The sequence below is a fragment of the Drosophila nasuta genome, chromosome 2R, assembly GCF_023558535.2.
Source record: "Drosophila nasuta strain 15112-1781.00 chromosome 2R, ASM2355853v1, whole genome shotgun sequence".
In the NCBI taxonomy this organism is placed as follows: domain Eukaryota; kingdom Metazoa; phylum Arthropoda; class Insecta; order Diptera; family Drosophilidae; genus Drosophila; species Drosophila nasuta.
In genome coordinates, this window is record NC_083456.1 from 985,897 (window position 1) to 1,002,561 (window position 16,665).

At 35.0% G+C, this 16,665-nt stretch overlaps 2 protein-coding genes across 8 annotated transcripts; both read right to left on the bottom strand.

Annotated features, from left to right (window-relative positions):
- Positions 1-9,773: 9,773 nt before the first annotated feature.
- LOC132784219 (uncharacterized) lies at positions 9,774-15,398 on the bottom strand. Of its 7 annotated transcripts, none has more exons than XM_060789667.1 (6): positions 14,926-15,398; positions 14,313-14,462; positions 10,994-11,138; positions 10,790-10,942; positions 10,109-10,260; positions 9,774-10,043 (listed from the first exon to the last, which is right to left on the bottom strand). In XM_060789667.1, exons 2-6 carry the CDS (start codon positions 14,402-14,404, stop codon positions 9,809-9,811), a joined length of 777 nt encoding a protein of 258 aa, XP_060645650.1. In that variant the 5' UTR covers positions 14,405-14,462; positions 14,926-15,398; the 3' UTR covers positions 9,774-9,808. The 7 variants fall into 7 exon arrangements, with proteins under 7 accessions (XP_060645650.1, XP_060645654.1, XP_060645651.1 ...); XM_060789671.1 differs by having other exon boundaries at positions 10,790-10,878; positions 10,994-11,132; positions 14,313-14,522; XM_060789668.1 differs by having other exon boundaries at positions 10,994-11,132; positions 14,313-14,522.
- Positions 15,399-15,481: 83 nt separating this feature from the next.
- LOC132784221 (ATP synthase-coupling factor 6, mitochondrial) lies at positions 15,482-16,349 on the bottom strand. Its single transcript, XM_060789684.1, has 3 exons — positions 16,208-16,349; positions 15,838-15,989; positions 15,482-15,776 (listed from the first exon to the last, which is right to left on the bottom strand). Exons 2-3 carry the CDS (start codon positions 15,987-15,989, stop codon positions 15,608-15,610), a joined length of 321 nt encoding a protein of 106 aa, XP_060645667.1. The 5' UTR covers positions 16,208-16,349; the 3' UTR covers positions 15,482-15,607.
- Positions 16,350-16,665: the final 316 nt, after the last annotated feature.

Sequence of the window (16,665 nt, forward strand, 5' to 3'; positions counted from 1 at the left end):
AGCCATTGATTCAATTTGTTTTGAAACTGACGTCTATTTTTATAATATGTTATGCATTGTACGTATAAAAATGTATATAGCGTCTCACACTAATGCATGTATATAAACATCTTTATATTTATGTCTATGTATGTACATACATATACATTTAAGACGTAATCACTCGAATCGACATATGAATGAACGATATAAAGAAACATGCACGACTGTTTAGACCCAGTACGAATTGTTGACTAAAGTCACTTACCAAATAATACATGAGGTATTCTAAAGAAATCATATGTGAGTGCGTATATGTACAGACTCATACATATGTATGTATTTATTATTAATATTTATATGCATACATGTGAATTTCACTATTTCAAAGAACATAAAGTGGCTGTTAGGAGTATGTAACTTACATATTGTATGTATATTTTATATTTTTTTGTTCATAAGGATGTTTATGCAAAAAAATAATGCTAAAATCGATACATGTACATACATATTTGTTGATTGTAGATTTCCCTACAAGAGATTTCTCTTAGCAGGAAATTACAAATATACATACATACATGTCTACATAAGTATAAATATATGTACATAGTATGTATGTATGTACTACATACATAGTATGTATGTATGTACTACATACATAGTATGTATGTATGTACTACATACATAGTATGTATGTATGTACTACATACATAGTATGTATGTATGTACTACATACATATGTACGTATATATGTACATTATCTTGAGAAGCATCAACAGCCGGGAAGATTTATCTTGATTTACAGATTCAGATCAATAGAGCTAGAGAATGTTGTAGACTTTTAAAAATATTGATTTTTGTAGTTTTGCCGAATGTTTTAATAAAAAGGTGAACAAACGAGGGCAATTTTTGGCCAACTATTAATCTATTATAAGGCGTAGATTATAAATCAATTTATAACCCAGCGTAGATTTACTAGTGCTGGCTGCTTTGGCCTTTGGCTAGCAACTAAAAATACATATGTATACGACAATCTCTACGTATCCGGGTTCTAAACATATAGTCGATATTTTAATCGAAAATGTTGAACATTTTTCGAGTTATGGTGGGTGCCAATTTTAAAACCGTGTTTCGAGAAAAAAGCGTTTTAAGTTTTGATATGCCATTACATCACATGTTATGCTCTCCTAACTAAGTTCGAAATGAGAGTCAACAAAAATGTATTTCCGCCTAACTTTATTTTACAATATTCTAGGATAGTTTACCTTTTTTCAAGCAAATAAAAAAAAGCAATCGGTTATTCGTAGCCAACAAATATTCAATATATAAATTTAAAGTTTGAAAGAAATTATATGATGATGAGTTTAGGTTTTTGTTCAAAGATATCAACTATGTTATCGAATGTTTTAAATCCAAGTAAACGAAACGTCGTTTTGTGGTCGGTATGAATATATTATTCTGTTTAGACTGGACTGCATTATTGAAAATTTCCGTTACATAGAACCTTCCGCCGAATCATTCTATAAACGGAGAGGGACGACTGATTAAGCTGCATTTTTAATGATGCACAATAATTCTGAAAAGGTCGCCGAATTCGGCTATCTGTTTAGTTTATCGATTAAATCAATCTGAGCACTATGTACAGGAATATGATCGTTGCAGAGCGAGTATCGTAATATGATGCATAGTGTAAATAAGTATAGTCAATTATTTAGAATAACAAACAAAATTTATTTAAACTAATATTTTTTGGATGCCCTAAGGGTCGCACAATTTATTAGATTGCTCAATTTGGCTGGATTGTATTCCTTTTGATATTCTTCTTCCTGGTTGTTTTTTATGTTACTTAACCTGCTGTTTGAGTTTTGCGATTTTGGTATAAGCAGTGTTTTCAGTGCTTACGAAGCACTTGCATTATAGAATCGCATCATTCTAACAGGCACTTGGCCTCAATTAAATATTAGCGTCACTCGTCTTATGTATCTCAGTCAACGACTACTTTCTCTTTACGGATTGAAAATTCTCTCTCGTTCAGTTCAAATGAACCAAAAATCATCGATAATCTGTTCATTTGAGCTTATTGATTATCGTTGTCTAGGTTTCTATCGATACACAGGCCTAAAGAATGATTTCGCACCTCATATGGAAAACCACTACCACATATAGTACATAAAAATTTGTACCATAAGCAGCATAGGGAGAGGGCTGAATTTCATTATGGTAAAATGTTATAATATATCGTGAGGCCAAATATACTTTTTGTTTTAATATATTACCGATAATTCAGACTCTATTTAGATCAAGTGTCTGCTTAGGGGTCAAAAAGTAAAGAAACTCAGACAGTAAGAAGAAGAATAACAATAGCCATAGAAACAAATCGACTGAAAATAAGCAATTCAATAAATAATGCGACACGAAGGGCATTCGAAAAGTATAGATACATATATGTATGTATATATATATATTTTATTTCTTATTCATCAATTCACTCTTCTGTTTTATATTATAATAAGTAACTCGCTCTGCATCGATTATATTCCAGTACAAAGTGGTCAAATTGATCTCCTTTTCGATTTTCTTTATACTCTGTTTGTTTACTTTAATTTTTTGGGCCGCATGATGAATGAGGCGGCTCCATTAGCTGTCCCTCTCTTGCACATTGCACTGGTTATACTTAACGGAAATTTCAATGATGCAGTTCAGTCTAAACAGCGTTTAATATTCTTCAAGGAGTGGAGCATAGTATATTTAAGATTTGATTATTATATAAAAAAATGTATCTGTATAAACATATACATATACATATATAAAAGATATAGATATTAGTATAAATATGTATTAAAAACTCTAAACCTATTTATCTTAACTTAGCTTTGTAATGTTCCTGGATGTCTATGGAATGCTTAAAAGGTACGAATAATTGCCGCAAGAATCCTAAATATAGTCATTTCTTTTTTCCAAAGAAAAGTGTTCTAAATTAAATGTACATTAAAATAGAATTTTATTGCATTGCATTGCATTTGGTGTCAGTAAGTGGTGCTAAGGAAGCAAGAAATTTCCTACAGTGATTAATTACAATTTGCGATACCGAGAAGGCGACCCGACTTTGGTCGCGGTCGATCAAATATGTGATCGTGCTAATCGCACTTTAGTATGTATGCTTAGAAAGCACCAGCAGATCCTTTACCCTCTTTAGTTTATGAGATTGGAAATGATTTTAGTCCGTTCTTGGCCAACATCCCTTACACTCTTTAGTTAAGAGCATTTGCCACTATACATATTTCATGCCCACTTTCACCAGATGTCTAGTTTAGAATGTACAAGTTAACTAAGTCTTGGAAACAAAATTCTGACAGTTTACAAATGATTTATCAGCATTCTCACTGTGACCTCTGGGGGCTGTAGTCGGATAGCATTGTTATAGCATAAATATGCTTGGTCGGTTTGCTGACTACGTCTTATTGTTCATATAATAGCATGATCCCCAATATTGTTACTCTTCATTTAGCTTAAGCAATTTTAATTCAGTTCTGATATACTTCTCATTCATACAACACAGGCTTTACTTCGGTCTTCTGTCGTTAATGAACCATATCTTTGTATACCAATCATTGATTATCGATTCGCATAATAACACTTTATTTAACAATAAAGATTGTTTAAATACAACAAACGACATTGTTTCAATAAACTTGAAAAGCGAAGTTTAGATTTCATTGATTAAAACTAAAAACAATTAATTGGCGCCCCTTTAATATTAAAATACTACCCACACGTGTAACGAATCACTAAGGATGTATTCTGGTCTAGTCTGGTGCTGGTGGAAGGTTTATTAGCGTGGCGTACACGCTGGCTTCTCCGGGCTTTGCTCAGTTAGCATGGGGTTCAAGAAAAGGGCCAAATAATAAGACGCACCGCTTATAATAATAATACATTAAAAATTCGCGTACATATGGGAAGACAGAAATTCTAGTGATTCAGAGTTAGACTCATACTCTCCGAAATAGAGTTATCAAAAATAGACATGCTCTTGTAATGGATCAGGATCAACTCAGAGTTGTTATAGAGGCAGCAATTGTCAATGCTTTAGCTGAAAAGGCCGCGATAAACCAGCGGGAACAGAATGCCTTGACACAGGGAATTAATAAGTTGTTCGAACAAATTGCGGCAGCGCACGTTACACCTCCAATAGTGCAGGCATACACAGCAATAGACATTGTAAACGATATCCGTTGTGACGAGCCTTTGGATGACGTCAGTGCTTGCTTGAATTTAATTGGGCACAAGAATCATACGTCTCTTGGAGACAGGTAATGGTTACCGCATAAAAATATGATATATAATGGCAGTTCACGGCATTACCAAGCAGTCATTATCGTTAGAAGCAAGATACGTTGCATTGCGGATTCTTTGTTATCTTCTTTCAGTGGTAAACTTTGATGCGATAATCAATAGCCTTGGCTTCACTTACAATGACAAACGGCCAATCCATCATATTGAGCAAGAGTTAGGCACTCTGAGACAAGGGGGCTGCTTCTGCCTCAGTATTATAACGAAGTAGGGAAAAAACTTACACTTTTGACCAATAAGGTCAATATAGTATGTCAAATGAACCCGCCCGAGCAAAGATCCTCTGTGAAAAATTCAGCAATGATGTATTGCGAGTTTTTCCGAAGACTTGCTTTCGACGCCTACTCTTGCTCTGGATATATGTATTTTGTAAAGCCCATAGTCGACAGCAGGAGAAACAGTCTCAACAACCTGAAATACAAAATCCGCTCTATAGTAGACACACCAAAACCAACAAATAGACTGACTAGTAAAGTGGCAATGCTGCCTCCAGTGCAGAGGCGCAGGTCTATGACGATGCGAACAGCAGCTATGTCTCTGATTCCTGTCATCAGACGAAGTGTAGCGGTGACTGACATGAAATTTTTTTTATAGATACGGGCGCACCTAAGAATTTTATCCGAACGCATGAAGAGTTTCGAGGCGTCCGCTCAGTAGAGCATCCCTTCACAATCTATGGCACAACCAGAATTACATAGAAATGTTTTGTCTCACTGTTCGGCATTAAGGCAACATTTTTCATTCTATCGGAACTATCCACATTTGATAAAATAATAGGCCTTGACTTGCTAACAAAGGCAGGGGCAGCACTTTGCTTTGTAAATAAAGAAAACCAAAATCTGCTCAAAAATCACCAGAATCTCTTCTGATAACAACTTCATATGGGTGGTGGAAAGAAAGGTACTGATGAGGATGGTACTCGGAACATGCGATTAGTCATGGAGTTTCGCAAGTTAATCCTAAGAACTTCATCCGACAAGTACGTCATGCCAGATATCTCAATGATATTGGGGAACTTGGGCACAGCCCGATTTTTCTCGACGCTAGAAAAGCCTAATAGAGGGTATCAGTAGAAAAATCACGTTTTTTTAAGAAGAGCGGGACCTTTCTTGGGTTGGTTATCATCTGCAATGGTTTAATGACAGACCCTGGGAAGGTAGAAGATAAAAGACTTTCCGGAGCCGAAGACTGTATTCTAGGTCATTCCATTCTTGGGTCTTCCAAGCTATTACAGATGTTTTATCAAAGACTTCGCGGCAATAGCAAGACCTATCTCGGACATTTTCAATGTCAGTAAGTATAGGTCACGGAATATAGCAGTACAGTTTACATGCTGACTACAAGAAGCCATTCGATCTAACGACCGATGCTTCAGCGTACGGTATTGGCGCGGTGCTGTCTCAAGAGGGGCGTCCAATTACAATAATTTAAAGAACATTGATGGACAGAAAAGTCAATTATGCTACGAATGAAAGAGAGCTTTTGGTTACCATTTGAGCATTTTCCAAATTTCCAAGACAGGACAAGACATCTACTTCTTTACCAACCATCAACCTCTAGCATTTGCGGTATCGGAATCAAATCCGAATGCAATTTCTTCACAAGTTTGGCAAAGAGAACCTTGTTGCGGACGCCCTGTCCAGGCAACAGCTTAACACTGTAGAACAACAGGAGATCGACTCTTGGCTGCAACAATTTACAGTAAGATGTCCCACTCACACCATCAAAACAACAGACAAGCCGCTAAATTGTTTCAAAATCATATAGTGCTGAAGGAGGTCCGTTTCCATTAAAACGCTCTTTTGTTTTATTTGGGAACAAAAGACGACACTCAATGAGCTTAACATGTAAAATATTCTTGCTAGACGATCTTGCAAATACCCAACTGTGTTAACGCCTTCCATTGTGATTTACACACGCTTGCAATGATACTGGATGAGATGGTCCAAAGCTGCAACGTTTTAGCATTGCCAAACTCCCGAAGTTGACATATTCGGGGTTGGGCAAAGAAAGAAAATACTTGTCACAGAACTATTATGTTCTGTGGCCTTAGCCCATAGATTAGTTCAAGAGAATGTGAAAAAAATATTACCCGAATTGCAAAATTTTTGTTGTTTTGGAGTTAGCATTACAAGTGACCCTCCCCTACACAGTGTCTTCAATGGATAGGTGGAGCGTTTTCATAGCACTTTGCTAGACCTCGCCAGATGTATTAAAATTGTTAAAAAACACAAAGGAGTGACACGATAGAAATTATTTTGCTAGCAGAAGCTGAGTACAACAAGTCAATTCACTCCGTTATCAACAGGAGACCAATTCACGTCGATCAGGCGCGCACGGATGAGCCACCAGAGGTTATAGAAGGCAGAATCAGAAATGCTCAAGATGCGGTCAGAGCCAGGGAGAATGCGTCGCGGCAAAACAGACTGTTCGCAGTTGGTGAAAAAGTTTTAGTTAAATCCAACCGAAGGTTCGGCCTTTGTGTGAAGAGTGAGAATGGTTCACAAAGACAATCTAAAGTAACACCTTCAAGGCGACCCCCTAGGCAAGCTACTATAAGATGGTACTCATTTTTTCCTTTATTTTTTTAGCCACTAGGCATTACTTATTTTAAGTATATTTTTGGTGGTGGGTTGCCCCTTTGCAATTAAAAAAAAAAATAATATTAAAATATAATATTAATAGCCGAAAAAAAATTACATTACCAACTATTCGCACAATAAGTACATCTCCATTGTGGATGGTAGAATCCTAGTGTTGGGAAGAATGCCCCTACGTCAAGCATTCAGCAAACCTTTCGGAGTACAAACGTGTAGTGGAGGAAACAGTCAATTTAGTGAATTCTATTGATATGTTTCTGTAGTCGCACATGAAGAAGCTCTTGAGCTTGATACAGCTCATCTCCAGGATGTATAAAAAGCCTTAGGTGAACACCCGATGCCGGTGATTTGGAGAAGATTAGGTTTACTGAAATGCAGTTAGTTAATTCAAACAAATTGAAATAAACACCACAATCCAGGAGCAAATTAACCAAAGATTAACATTGTTAGCCGGAATATTTTGGATCACGCAGATCATGCAACACTCCATAGGGGATTCTATGTGAGTCTCGTTCGTTAAAGACCTCTAATCTGTTAGCACTTTACAATTCATAATTAAATTCCTAATAATTCATTATGCTTGCTAGAAAATTACCATCTTTTCCGTCTATACTACGCAATGGAAAAACGCACGCAGTCAAGAGTTGCAGCGTCTCACCTGGAGGCACATTTTGTCGACTAACACCACGCGCGAGGCACTGCACATTGCTAAAGCCAACCAAGCTAACTTAATGCATTCCCCATGATGGACGACGGCATCAAAATCATCAACGACAGATCTGCAAAAGTGCAGGTGAACAGCGATCGATTCATCACCATGAGCGATCGCGCTATAATCAACGGAACTCTATTCGTCGACCACAACAACGTTCAAGATAAAGTCCCTGGAATTGCCAACTCTCCAACTGAATGAACGCAACTTGGGGATCCAGAGTTTTACGAAAAAGCCGGAATCAACCGCGCAATGCTTGTGACATTCATCGCTGTGGCGATCTGCTGCACTCTCATCTGTGTTGGATTGGCCTGTTGACGGATCATCATGGTAAAGAAGTCTGCGAAACAGTAAGGAGAGGTGGTCGCTAAAATAGAGTCGGCCGAGGGCGGCCTTAAGCTTGAGAGTAGTTAACTAACTCTTGCAAACAAAATACTGACGATTAAAAATATCTTGTCACTCTCACTGCGCTGTAATCGGATAGCATTGTTTTGTAGCATCACTCTTCATTTAGCTTAAGCAATTTTAATTCAGTTTTGATATACTCGTCATTCAAGCAACACCAAAGCATTGAGATGTACTCTGTAGAATGGAAAAAGCATGTGTTGCCACATGCTCGCATTTAGTGGTGGATAAAATAAGTCCACATGAGATTGATTCCATAATTTGAAAATCCAGATGAAATATGCATGCAGTAGTTATCAAACACACGATACATGGACCTTGCGGAACTACATTTCCAAGCGATACCCAAGAGAACTGCTTGTAGAAACCATAACGGGAAATTATGCATACCCATGGTATTGTCGGAGATCAGCCGTGGACAATAGGTGATCGGTAGGTGAAGGTAGGACAAAATGTTGATGTAGACAATCATTGAATTGTGCCATACTCGAAAATATTGTCCAAAGCTTTTGAGACTGTCGTCAACGTGGAATACAGTAACACTGTCAAATCGATAAAGTACATATGTATGTAAGTTAACAAAGATAGCGATATGGATGTCTTCAGTGTAACCAATGCAAATGATGAAATATCACGGTACCAGATGGGTCGCTGTTAATAATAACGATGCAACTTGGATATTAGTAATCGTCAACGTGTTGTACGATGAATTGCACGCGGCAGACAGAGCAGCACGACCAGTAACATTATCAAATTCCATCTCAGTCACATTTTGATGTGTGGTGACATGCCACGCTATTACACATGTAATGTCTCTTCGAAATCGTTTCAGCTTCGTAAATAAGGAACCCAAGTTAAGTTGAATTTGCTTCAGATGCTCCAGGTTACACCAAAGTAACCATGAAAGCTATTACTTACATTTTTCCCTCGAATCCAACAAATTTGTGGGCTAAGTATAGAGATAACATGTCTTTTGTTTGTCAAAGCCATTACAAATGACGGCACAATTCAATCAGCAATTGTGAACAGTTGATTTGATGAATTAAATGTGCATTTATTAGATACTTTCGGAAGAACCGCAAAAAAAGATTTTAATACCATAGCTTTTGGCGAGGTTAAAATCGTGAAATATTGCTGCGTTAAAAACGTCTGAAATAGCTGCCTTTCTGCTACGGGTGAACAGCAATTGCCATAAGACCAAAATATGTATGTATGTTATCGAGGGATTTTTTACTTTTCCAGTATTCCTCGACCAACTGTTGTTGAAAACGATCTTCGTATTTTAAGCAATACGTACATACACTCTAATTAACAACTAAAACTAAACAGAACGTGCTGCGAAAAATCTTTTGACACAAGTCATTGAGGCAACATACAATAGAATACCTATATTTCCAAGATTTACCATTTACCATTTGTGATGTCCCTAATTAAATCGTTTGGATTGCTTGAAGTTCACGGAATACATTTGGAGTTTACCTGTTTCGCACATTAACAATTATACGGCCTATGTTCCCATGTTTATATCAATCAGAACCATAGAGTATTCGATAGGTTCTTGAAAATTCTGGAAAAACTTTATTATCAAGCTGGATCGATGATCTGCGATGACTGATGCAAAATTAATTTTATGATGATTTATGATTTATGATGAGGAACTAGATTCTGTAGGTAACAGCTAGTATATCATATTATTGGTTTTTAACAAATTAACAAATTAAATGTAGTAAATTGTTTAAAGAAAATTATTTTATTACTATTATTATCCACTTTTTACGGAATCGCCTGCAATACCAGACAATAATTTTTTAGTAAATTTTCTTAGTTCCAAAGGATCTTCGTTATTAAAATCATCCATGACTGCCTGCATTTGTTCCTTCAGGCCATCAGCAATCGATGTGGTAATTCGATCTTTGAAAAGATTTGTAATGGGGCTCAAAATCAGTCCAGTTAAGTCCCGTATCAATCTAGCTTGATTCAATTGAACATGTATATTACTGTCGTTGAGAAAAATTACATACATATAAAAGTTTTTTCAATTGAAATTTTTAATATACACAACCTGAATTCTATTATTCGAAAATCATAAAGATGAAGCTTCGAATTGATAACATTAACAGCCAACTCAGCATAAATGATTGTGTCGTCTAATGAGCCTATCACTTTTCCGTACCCTTCAATGGCCATTAACTTTAGTTGTAAATTGTACTCAAACTGCAAAGAAAAATTTATTATTAACTTTCCAGTAATAAGGTAAAGCCAAGTGTACAGGGTTCTATAAACACCAAGGCTGGGTAAGAATCAATTATACGGAGCTGTACAGTTTATCAAATTGAGCCATGTGCGACAGTCTGTCCGATCGTAGAATCACATTTATATGTATGAAAGCTCCTAAAACTTTGAACTAACATTTTTGCTATCATGTAGGTGTATATACAGTGAAACGTAAAGGGTCTTTGAAAATTTGATTGTGAATTTCTTGCTTATTTTATATTCATGAGTCACTGCAGCTACTATTATTGTTATTTTTTCTGCAACTCAACGCAATACCCAGCTCGCTACTTGAATAGGACAAGCTTATACCCTCTTTACCACTGCTGTTAACACGAAAACGGAATGATAAAATTACGGTCGCACTAAATGGACTTAAGATGTGTCGATTTCAAGCTGTGTACTGAGAGCTCAAATCCCAACTGACTGAAGTTAATTTTTAAATAATACAATAAAAATTGTAATAACTTACCTGAAGTTTATCAATCTTTAAATAAAATCGAGTTAAAAACGACTTGCCCTCATATGTCATAAACGCATTGTTATACCTTTTTATGCCTGCTAGATTATAGACAATTCCATTACTTAAATGCAGGCCAGCCTCATACTTTATGAAAAAAGGCATCTTAAAAACAATGATCAGTGTATGGACTATAAATTATATAAATAAACTTACAATGGAAATGCTTTCCCTCATGTCTGGGAGCTCTAAATGCTCTATACCCAGTTTCTGAAGATGTAATAAAACCATTGGTGTAACCACATCGACTTCGGCATTGATATTCGTCCATCCAATGTCATCCTCCAAAAATTTGCTAATGCTTGAAGTAATATTTTGATCGTCACGCCGTATTCCAAAATATAAATAGCAATACCGATTAGTTAAATATATATATATATAATGGAATATATGTAAGTACTACTTTTCCTGACTGAGTAAGAGTTCTTCTGCAACATTTCAACATTCGAATTTGCTCCGCCAATTAATCCACCTTAATGTGCAAATCATATAATAATTATAATAATTCAATTGAAGTACGGGAATGTACCTACAGACTGCAATATTTAAAAGAACCCGATTATATACAAAAAGACAAAACAGTAAAGGCAATATTAAAAAATTGAATAAGAAAGATACTGTCGAGTATGCTCGACTGTGAGATACCAGTATCTTATTTTAAAAAGTATTAAAATAAACCCAAGGCTAAATCGTCTTGGCTGTTGTCGCTGAAATAACATGTATGTATACTTTATGGGATCAGGGATGCCTTCTTCTGTCTGTTAGATAAAATTGCTTGCCGCAAAAGCATCTGCTAATTTGATATACATGGAGCCGTGCTGTTGTCTCTTTACTCCAAAAGCTCTCAACATCTTCACTGATGGTTCGAGGATGGCTAAATGAGTGGGTGAGGTTGTTTACTGCCCCAACCCGGTCTCCAAACACTCCAACAAGCTCCTAGTAAGCAGGAGCAAGGCTACAGAAGTGGCCTGGAGTGTACGCTTCAATCGTAATGCAATTAACATAATGAGATCGCAGACACCCTTGCCTATAAGGGGTTAGGTGTTGATATCAGTAATTTTCAAAATGTGCTGATATCCCTAATATCCCTTGGCAGTTAATTTGAAGCACACTGTAAGCTTTGATGGGACTTGAGCTGGCGGCTAATTAATTCATGCAAAACCGCAAGGTACGCAGTGCAGCTTTCAAGGAAAGTATATATCTATATCTATATCTATATCTATATCTATATCTATATCTATATCTATATCTATATCTATATCTATATCTATATCTATATCTATATCTATATCTATATCTATATCTATATCTATATCTATATCTATATCTATATCTATATCTATATCTATATCCCTATATCCCTATCAAAATTATTTTAAAAATATCTTCTGCCCCATATCAATCTATAACTGAGAATTTTTAATAAGATTTCATCGACTATTAAGTAAATCAATCGAATAACATAACATCAGAAATAGGGAGCGCTTTCAAAAAAGAAGAATACTACACTGCAATTTTTATACCCGCTACCCATAACCCATAGGGTAGAAACCAAACAAACCCTTTGGTATATTTTTAGTATTTTTGGTATATTTGTAAAATAATACCGGAATATTTTGCTTTTATTAAAAATGGGTAGCGGGTATCTCACAGTCAAGCACACTCGACTGTAACTTTCTTACTTGTTTGCCAATGGATTGGTGCAAACATATCATCTGTTTTCCTTGCAAAATAAATAAACATCAAAATGCATTTAAAAGTAACTAAAATTATAAATTACATTTTTTTCAGTTGTCAGACCAATTTTTCCATAAAAAGAAGTAAAAATGCTACAGTCGAGTGTGCTCGACTGTGAGATACCCGCTACCCATTTTGAATAAAATCAAAATATTCCGGTATTATTTTCAAAATATACCGAAAATACTACAAAACTACTAAAAATATACCAAATGGTATATTTGTTATATCGATATAGTACCACATTCACAATATACCAAAGACGGCACAATATACCAGATTGTCGGCCAAAGCAACTCAGACCCCTAGTAAGTAGGGGTTTTTTCCCATACAAAAGTATTTCTTTAATAACTTCCACAATTTATTATAGCTCTATATCTTATAATCTCTGAGTCCTAAGTGTTCATACGGACAGACGGCCATGGCTAGATCATCTCGGCTGTTGATGCTGAGGAATAATATATGTATATACTTTATAGGGTCGGAGATGCCTCCTTCTACCTGTTACATAACATACCTTTCCTGCCGGCACAAAGTCATAATACCCTTCTACCTTATGGGTACCGCACTGTTTTGGTTTTATTGAAAATTGGTAGAGGGTATCTTACAGTCGAGCACACTCGTCTTATTTGCTTATTATACCCGCTACCCATAAGGTAGAAGGGTATAATAAGCAAATAAGACGAGTGTGCTCGACTGTAAGATACCCTCTACCAATTTTCAATAAAACCAAAACAGTGCGGTATTCAATTTAAAATATACATAATTTATATATCACAAAAATACTAAAAATATGGACGGTCTTTTTTGTTATATTGATATAATACTACATTCAAAATATATCACAGAGTGAAAAATATATCAGATTGTCAGCCAAAGCAACTGAGATTCCTAGTAAGTAGGCATTTTATCATACAAAAGTATTTCCTAAATAACTTCTACCATTTTATCTGACACCAACCAAATTTTCAGGAATTATAAAGTCTATAGTTATTATAGACAATAGATATTATAGAATCAACTAGATCGACAATCGTGGCTCTAGCTTTAAAATTACACTTGTTATTCGATTTGCGGGGGGCGGAAGTGGGCGTGGAAAAAATTTGAAACAAACGTGATCTGCGTGCAAACATAACAAATACTGTCGAAAAAAAAATTATAGCTCTATCTCTTATAGTCTCTGAGATCTAGGTGTTCATACGGACGGACGGACGGACGGACAAACGGACAGACAGATATGGCTATATCGTCTCGGCTGTTGACGCTGATCAAGAATATATATGTATACTTTATAGGATCGAAGATGCCTCCCTCTACCTGTTACATATGTACATTTATAATACCCTTCTACCCTATGGGTAGCGGGAATAAAAACTAGATTTAATATTAAATATTTAAATACAAATTGAAATTATTTATCAAGAGCTACATGAACCCTTATAAGATTTTACATATAGTATGGTTGTATGTATGTATACTTAATCTTTGTATATATAGTTCCACTGTTTTTATAAATGTTTACATTAAAATGAGTTATAGACTAACTTTAATAATGCAAATCACAATTATTTAAAAAAATAAAATAAATAAATCAGAACGCTTAAATTGTAACAAAAATAAAATAAGCAAATAACTCGTTTATAGGTTTTTATATACATATTCTAATTTTTATAGTCTCGACTAAAACCATCAAAATATAAATGAGGTACATTTCAAGAAACAGAAAATATATTTTTACCTTTTTGTCTTTAATGGAATATTTTCGCATGTTGTCATTACGATGGCCATTGCGATTAAGCAAACATTAATTATTATTGTAGTTACATACATTCTGGTGTGAGCTATGTATATTGTATGTTGATTTTTTGACGACCTTTGAAATTATTATCTTTCAGAATAATAGAACGTCAATTTAGATGTATTTATTTAAGGGTACACGTAAAGCTGGCTGAAGTTAAAAAACATTGGTTTATATTGAATTACTTTGTATAATTGTTGTCAAATATGTGAATATTTTCTGTAAATTCTGTTACGGTCTTGTAATTCATTTTCAAATCTTTCGTTGTATTTATATACTATATGTATGTATATGCATGTAGCCGATAAACAAAATATTAGCGTAATTTGCATGCAAACCACGAAATCGATGTATTTTTAAAGGAAAGTCATACTTATGCATAGAATTGTATGCATGTATGTATGTACTTAAACATTAATTCATTATCTTGCGATATTTAATTGAATTCCCTGTTATACAGTTTAACAGCAGCGCCCAATTAAAATGCAAAGTAACACTCTTATGCACATCGCATTTAAAACCCCTATAGTTAATATGATTGATAATTACACACTTCCTATAATTTTATTGCATTGACTGAGCTTTTGAAAATCAATCTATCTTCGAAGTGTTCGGTGGAGCGGTTGAAATGAAACTAGCGAATGTCAATATTTATACAGATAGAGAGACCGAGTGTCGTATAATTTATGACACACATGTAGATCTTGATTTCGAGCTTTATCGACAATTAACGACGAAAGCTTGACTGTGCCATGTATGTATGAGTATTATTCAAGTGCTCAAGCCGTGAATCAGAAATTTATCTGATTTAGATGATTTATCTGATTTACAGTGAAAAAATCGCAAGCTGAAATATTTCAAATAAAGGTGTTCTTATAGCTTATAATTAATTTTTTGTTTTTCTATATTCTTAATCTTAAAACTGAAAAATAATTCTAAAATCAATCTTAGCTCTAATTAAAGTGCTAATCAAGATCTATGTGTGTTTCATCTTAATTCAAAATAAAAAAAAAATGTTTTTGTATGTTTTTTTTTTACTTTAACTAGTGCCACACACATTTTCTCTAGAGAATTACCCACATATCAATATAATCACAACTCGTCTGTCATTTTTGTCTCACCAATCTAGTTTTTATGTTTTATTTTGACAGTTCTTTTGACTGGGGTTCATCATAGAAGCATCTTCTATTTCAAACAATTTATTATATGACAACAAAAAAATTGATTTTTGCTGTTCAGTTGGCGCTTTGTGTAATGGGATCGATCTTGACGTCGGGGAACTTGAAGTCGGGGAATTTCAGCATATCGGTCTTGCCATCACTTCCATACTGCTTGGCTACGCGCTCCAGTTCATTTTTTAATTCGCGCTCGATATCTGGATTGGAATCTACCAGTTTTCCGCCACTGCAATACGTTAAATTACAGACCTTAGATATTGCTATTGCACTGACACCTGACAACTTACGCGCTCTTTTGCTTATATTCCCTAACTTTGTCTAAAAACAACTGCTGAATGGGATCGGATGCCTTATTTAGCGCTGGTGCGACTATGGCAATGTTGCGACGGGCTTCAGTGCGCAGGACGCGTACACCTGTTAAAATTGACTGTGACAGCATCTGTAAATAAGTGAATTTTATTATAATTTAATTCGATATACAATTGTGCGAATTTTTGCTGTCGTCCAAATAGTTTGATAACCTTAAAAAAGGTTATGTAATGACTGTTTTTAATGCAACGCTTAATAATAAAAATTACAGGCATTATTATATTTCTCCGACATATATTTCAATCAGTATAATAAAGTTTATCAGATTACTTTAATTCTCAATTTTACCTTACGATTTTATATTAGTTATAAGAATTTATCGTAAATTGCCTAGAGTGTTACAATGTGACAATGCTGCGACAATCACGAAAATCCCAAAAAAAAAATACCCGACAAACTCGTATCCAGTTCCGAATACGTATTTCTGACATTAAAAACAGTGCTGGACACGTTTCAATTTAAAATCAACTTAGTCGATTCTTTTATAAAAAAAGCGAACTAAAACGTTATTTTTTGAATATCAGTATGCTTTTCTTCACTTTGCCGGTATGACTGCGGAATAATTGGTTGTCTATTTTATCGTATGAGGAACTGCTGATTGAGATCCACATACATTCCAATATCGGAGTATCGATATGCTTAACAATTTTTTTTGTGAGTAATTTTAAAAGATCGAGAACCCATATTTACGTGAAGAAAAAAATTGCATTAGACATGGTTAGTTGCAGGAGTCTTAGGAATTAAAA

What these genes read in the sequence shown, in the direction of transcription:
- LOC132784219 (XM_060789667.1), bottom strand. Translation starts at nt 14,404, where the DNA reads ATGTATGTAACTACAATAATAATTAATGTTTGCTTAATCGCAATGGCC. An exon ending in ATTCCATTAAAGACAAAAAG is followed by an intron (nt 11,139 to 14,312) that starts GTAAAAATATAT and finishes TATTACTTCAAG; the next exon opens with CATTAGCAAATTTTTGGAGG. An exon ending in TGAGGGAAAGCATTTCCATT is followed by an intron (nt 10,943 to 10,993) that starts GTAAGTTTATTT and finishes ATTGTTTTTAAG; the next exon opens with ATGCCTTTTTTCATAAAGTA.
- LOC132784221 (XM_060789684.1), bottom strand. Translation starts at nt 15,989, where the DNA reads ATGCTGTCACAGTCAATTTTAACAGGTGTACGCGTCCTGCGCACTGAA. An exon ending in GAATATAAGCAAAAGAGCGC is followed by an intron (nt 15,777 to 15,837) that starts GTAAGTTGTCAG and finishes AACGTATTGCAG; the next exon opens with TGGCGGAAAACTGGTAGATT.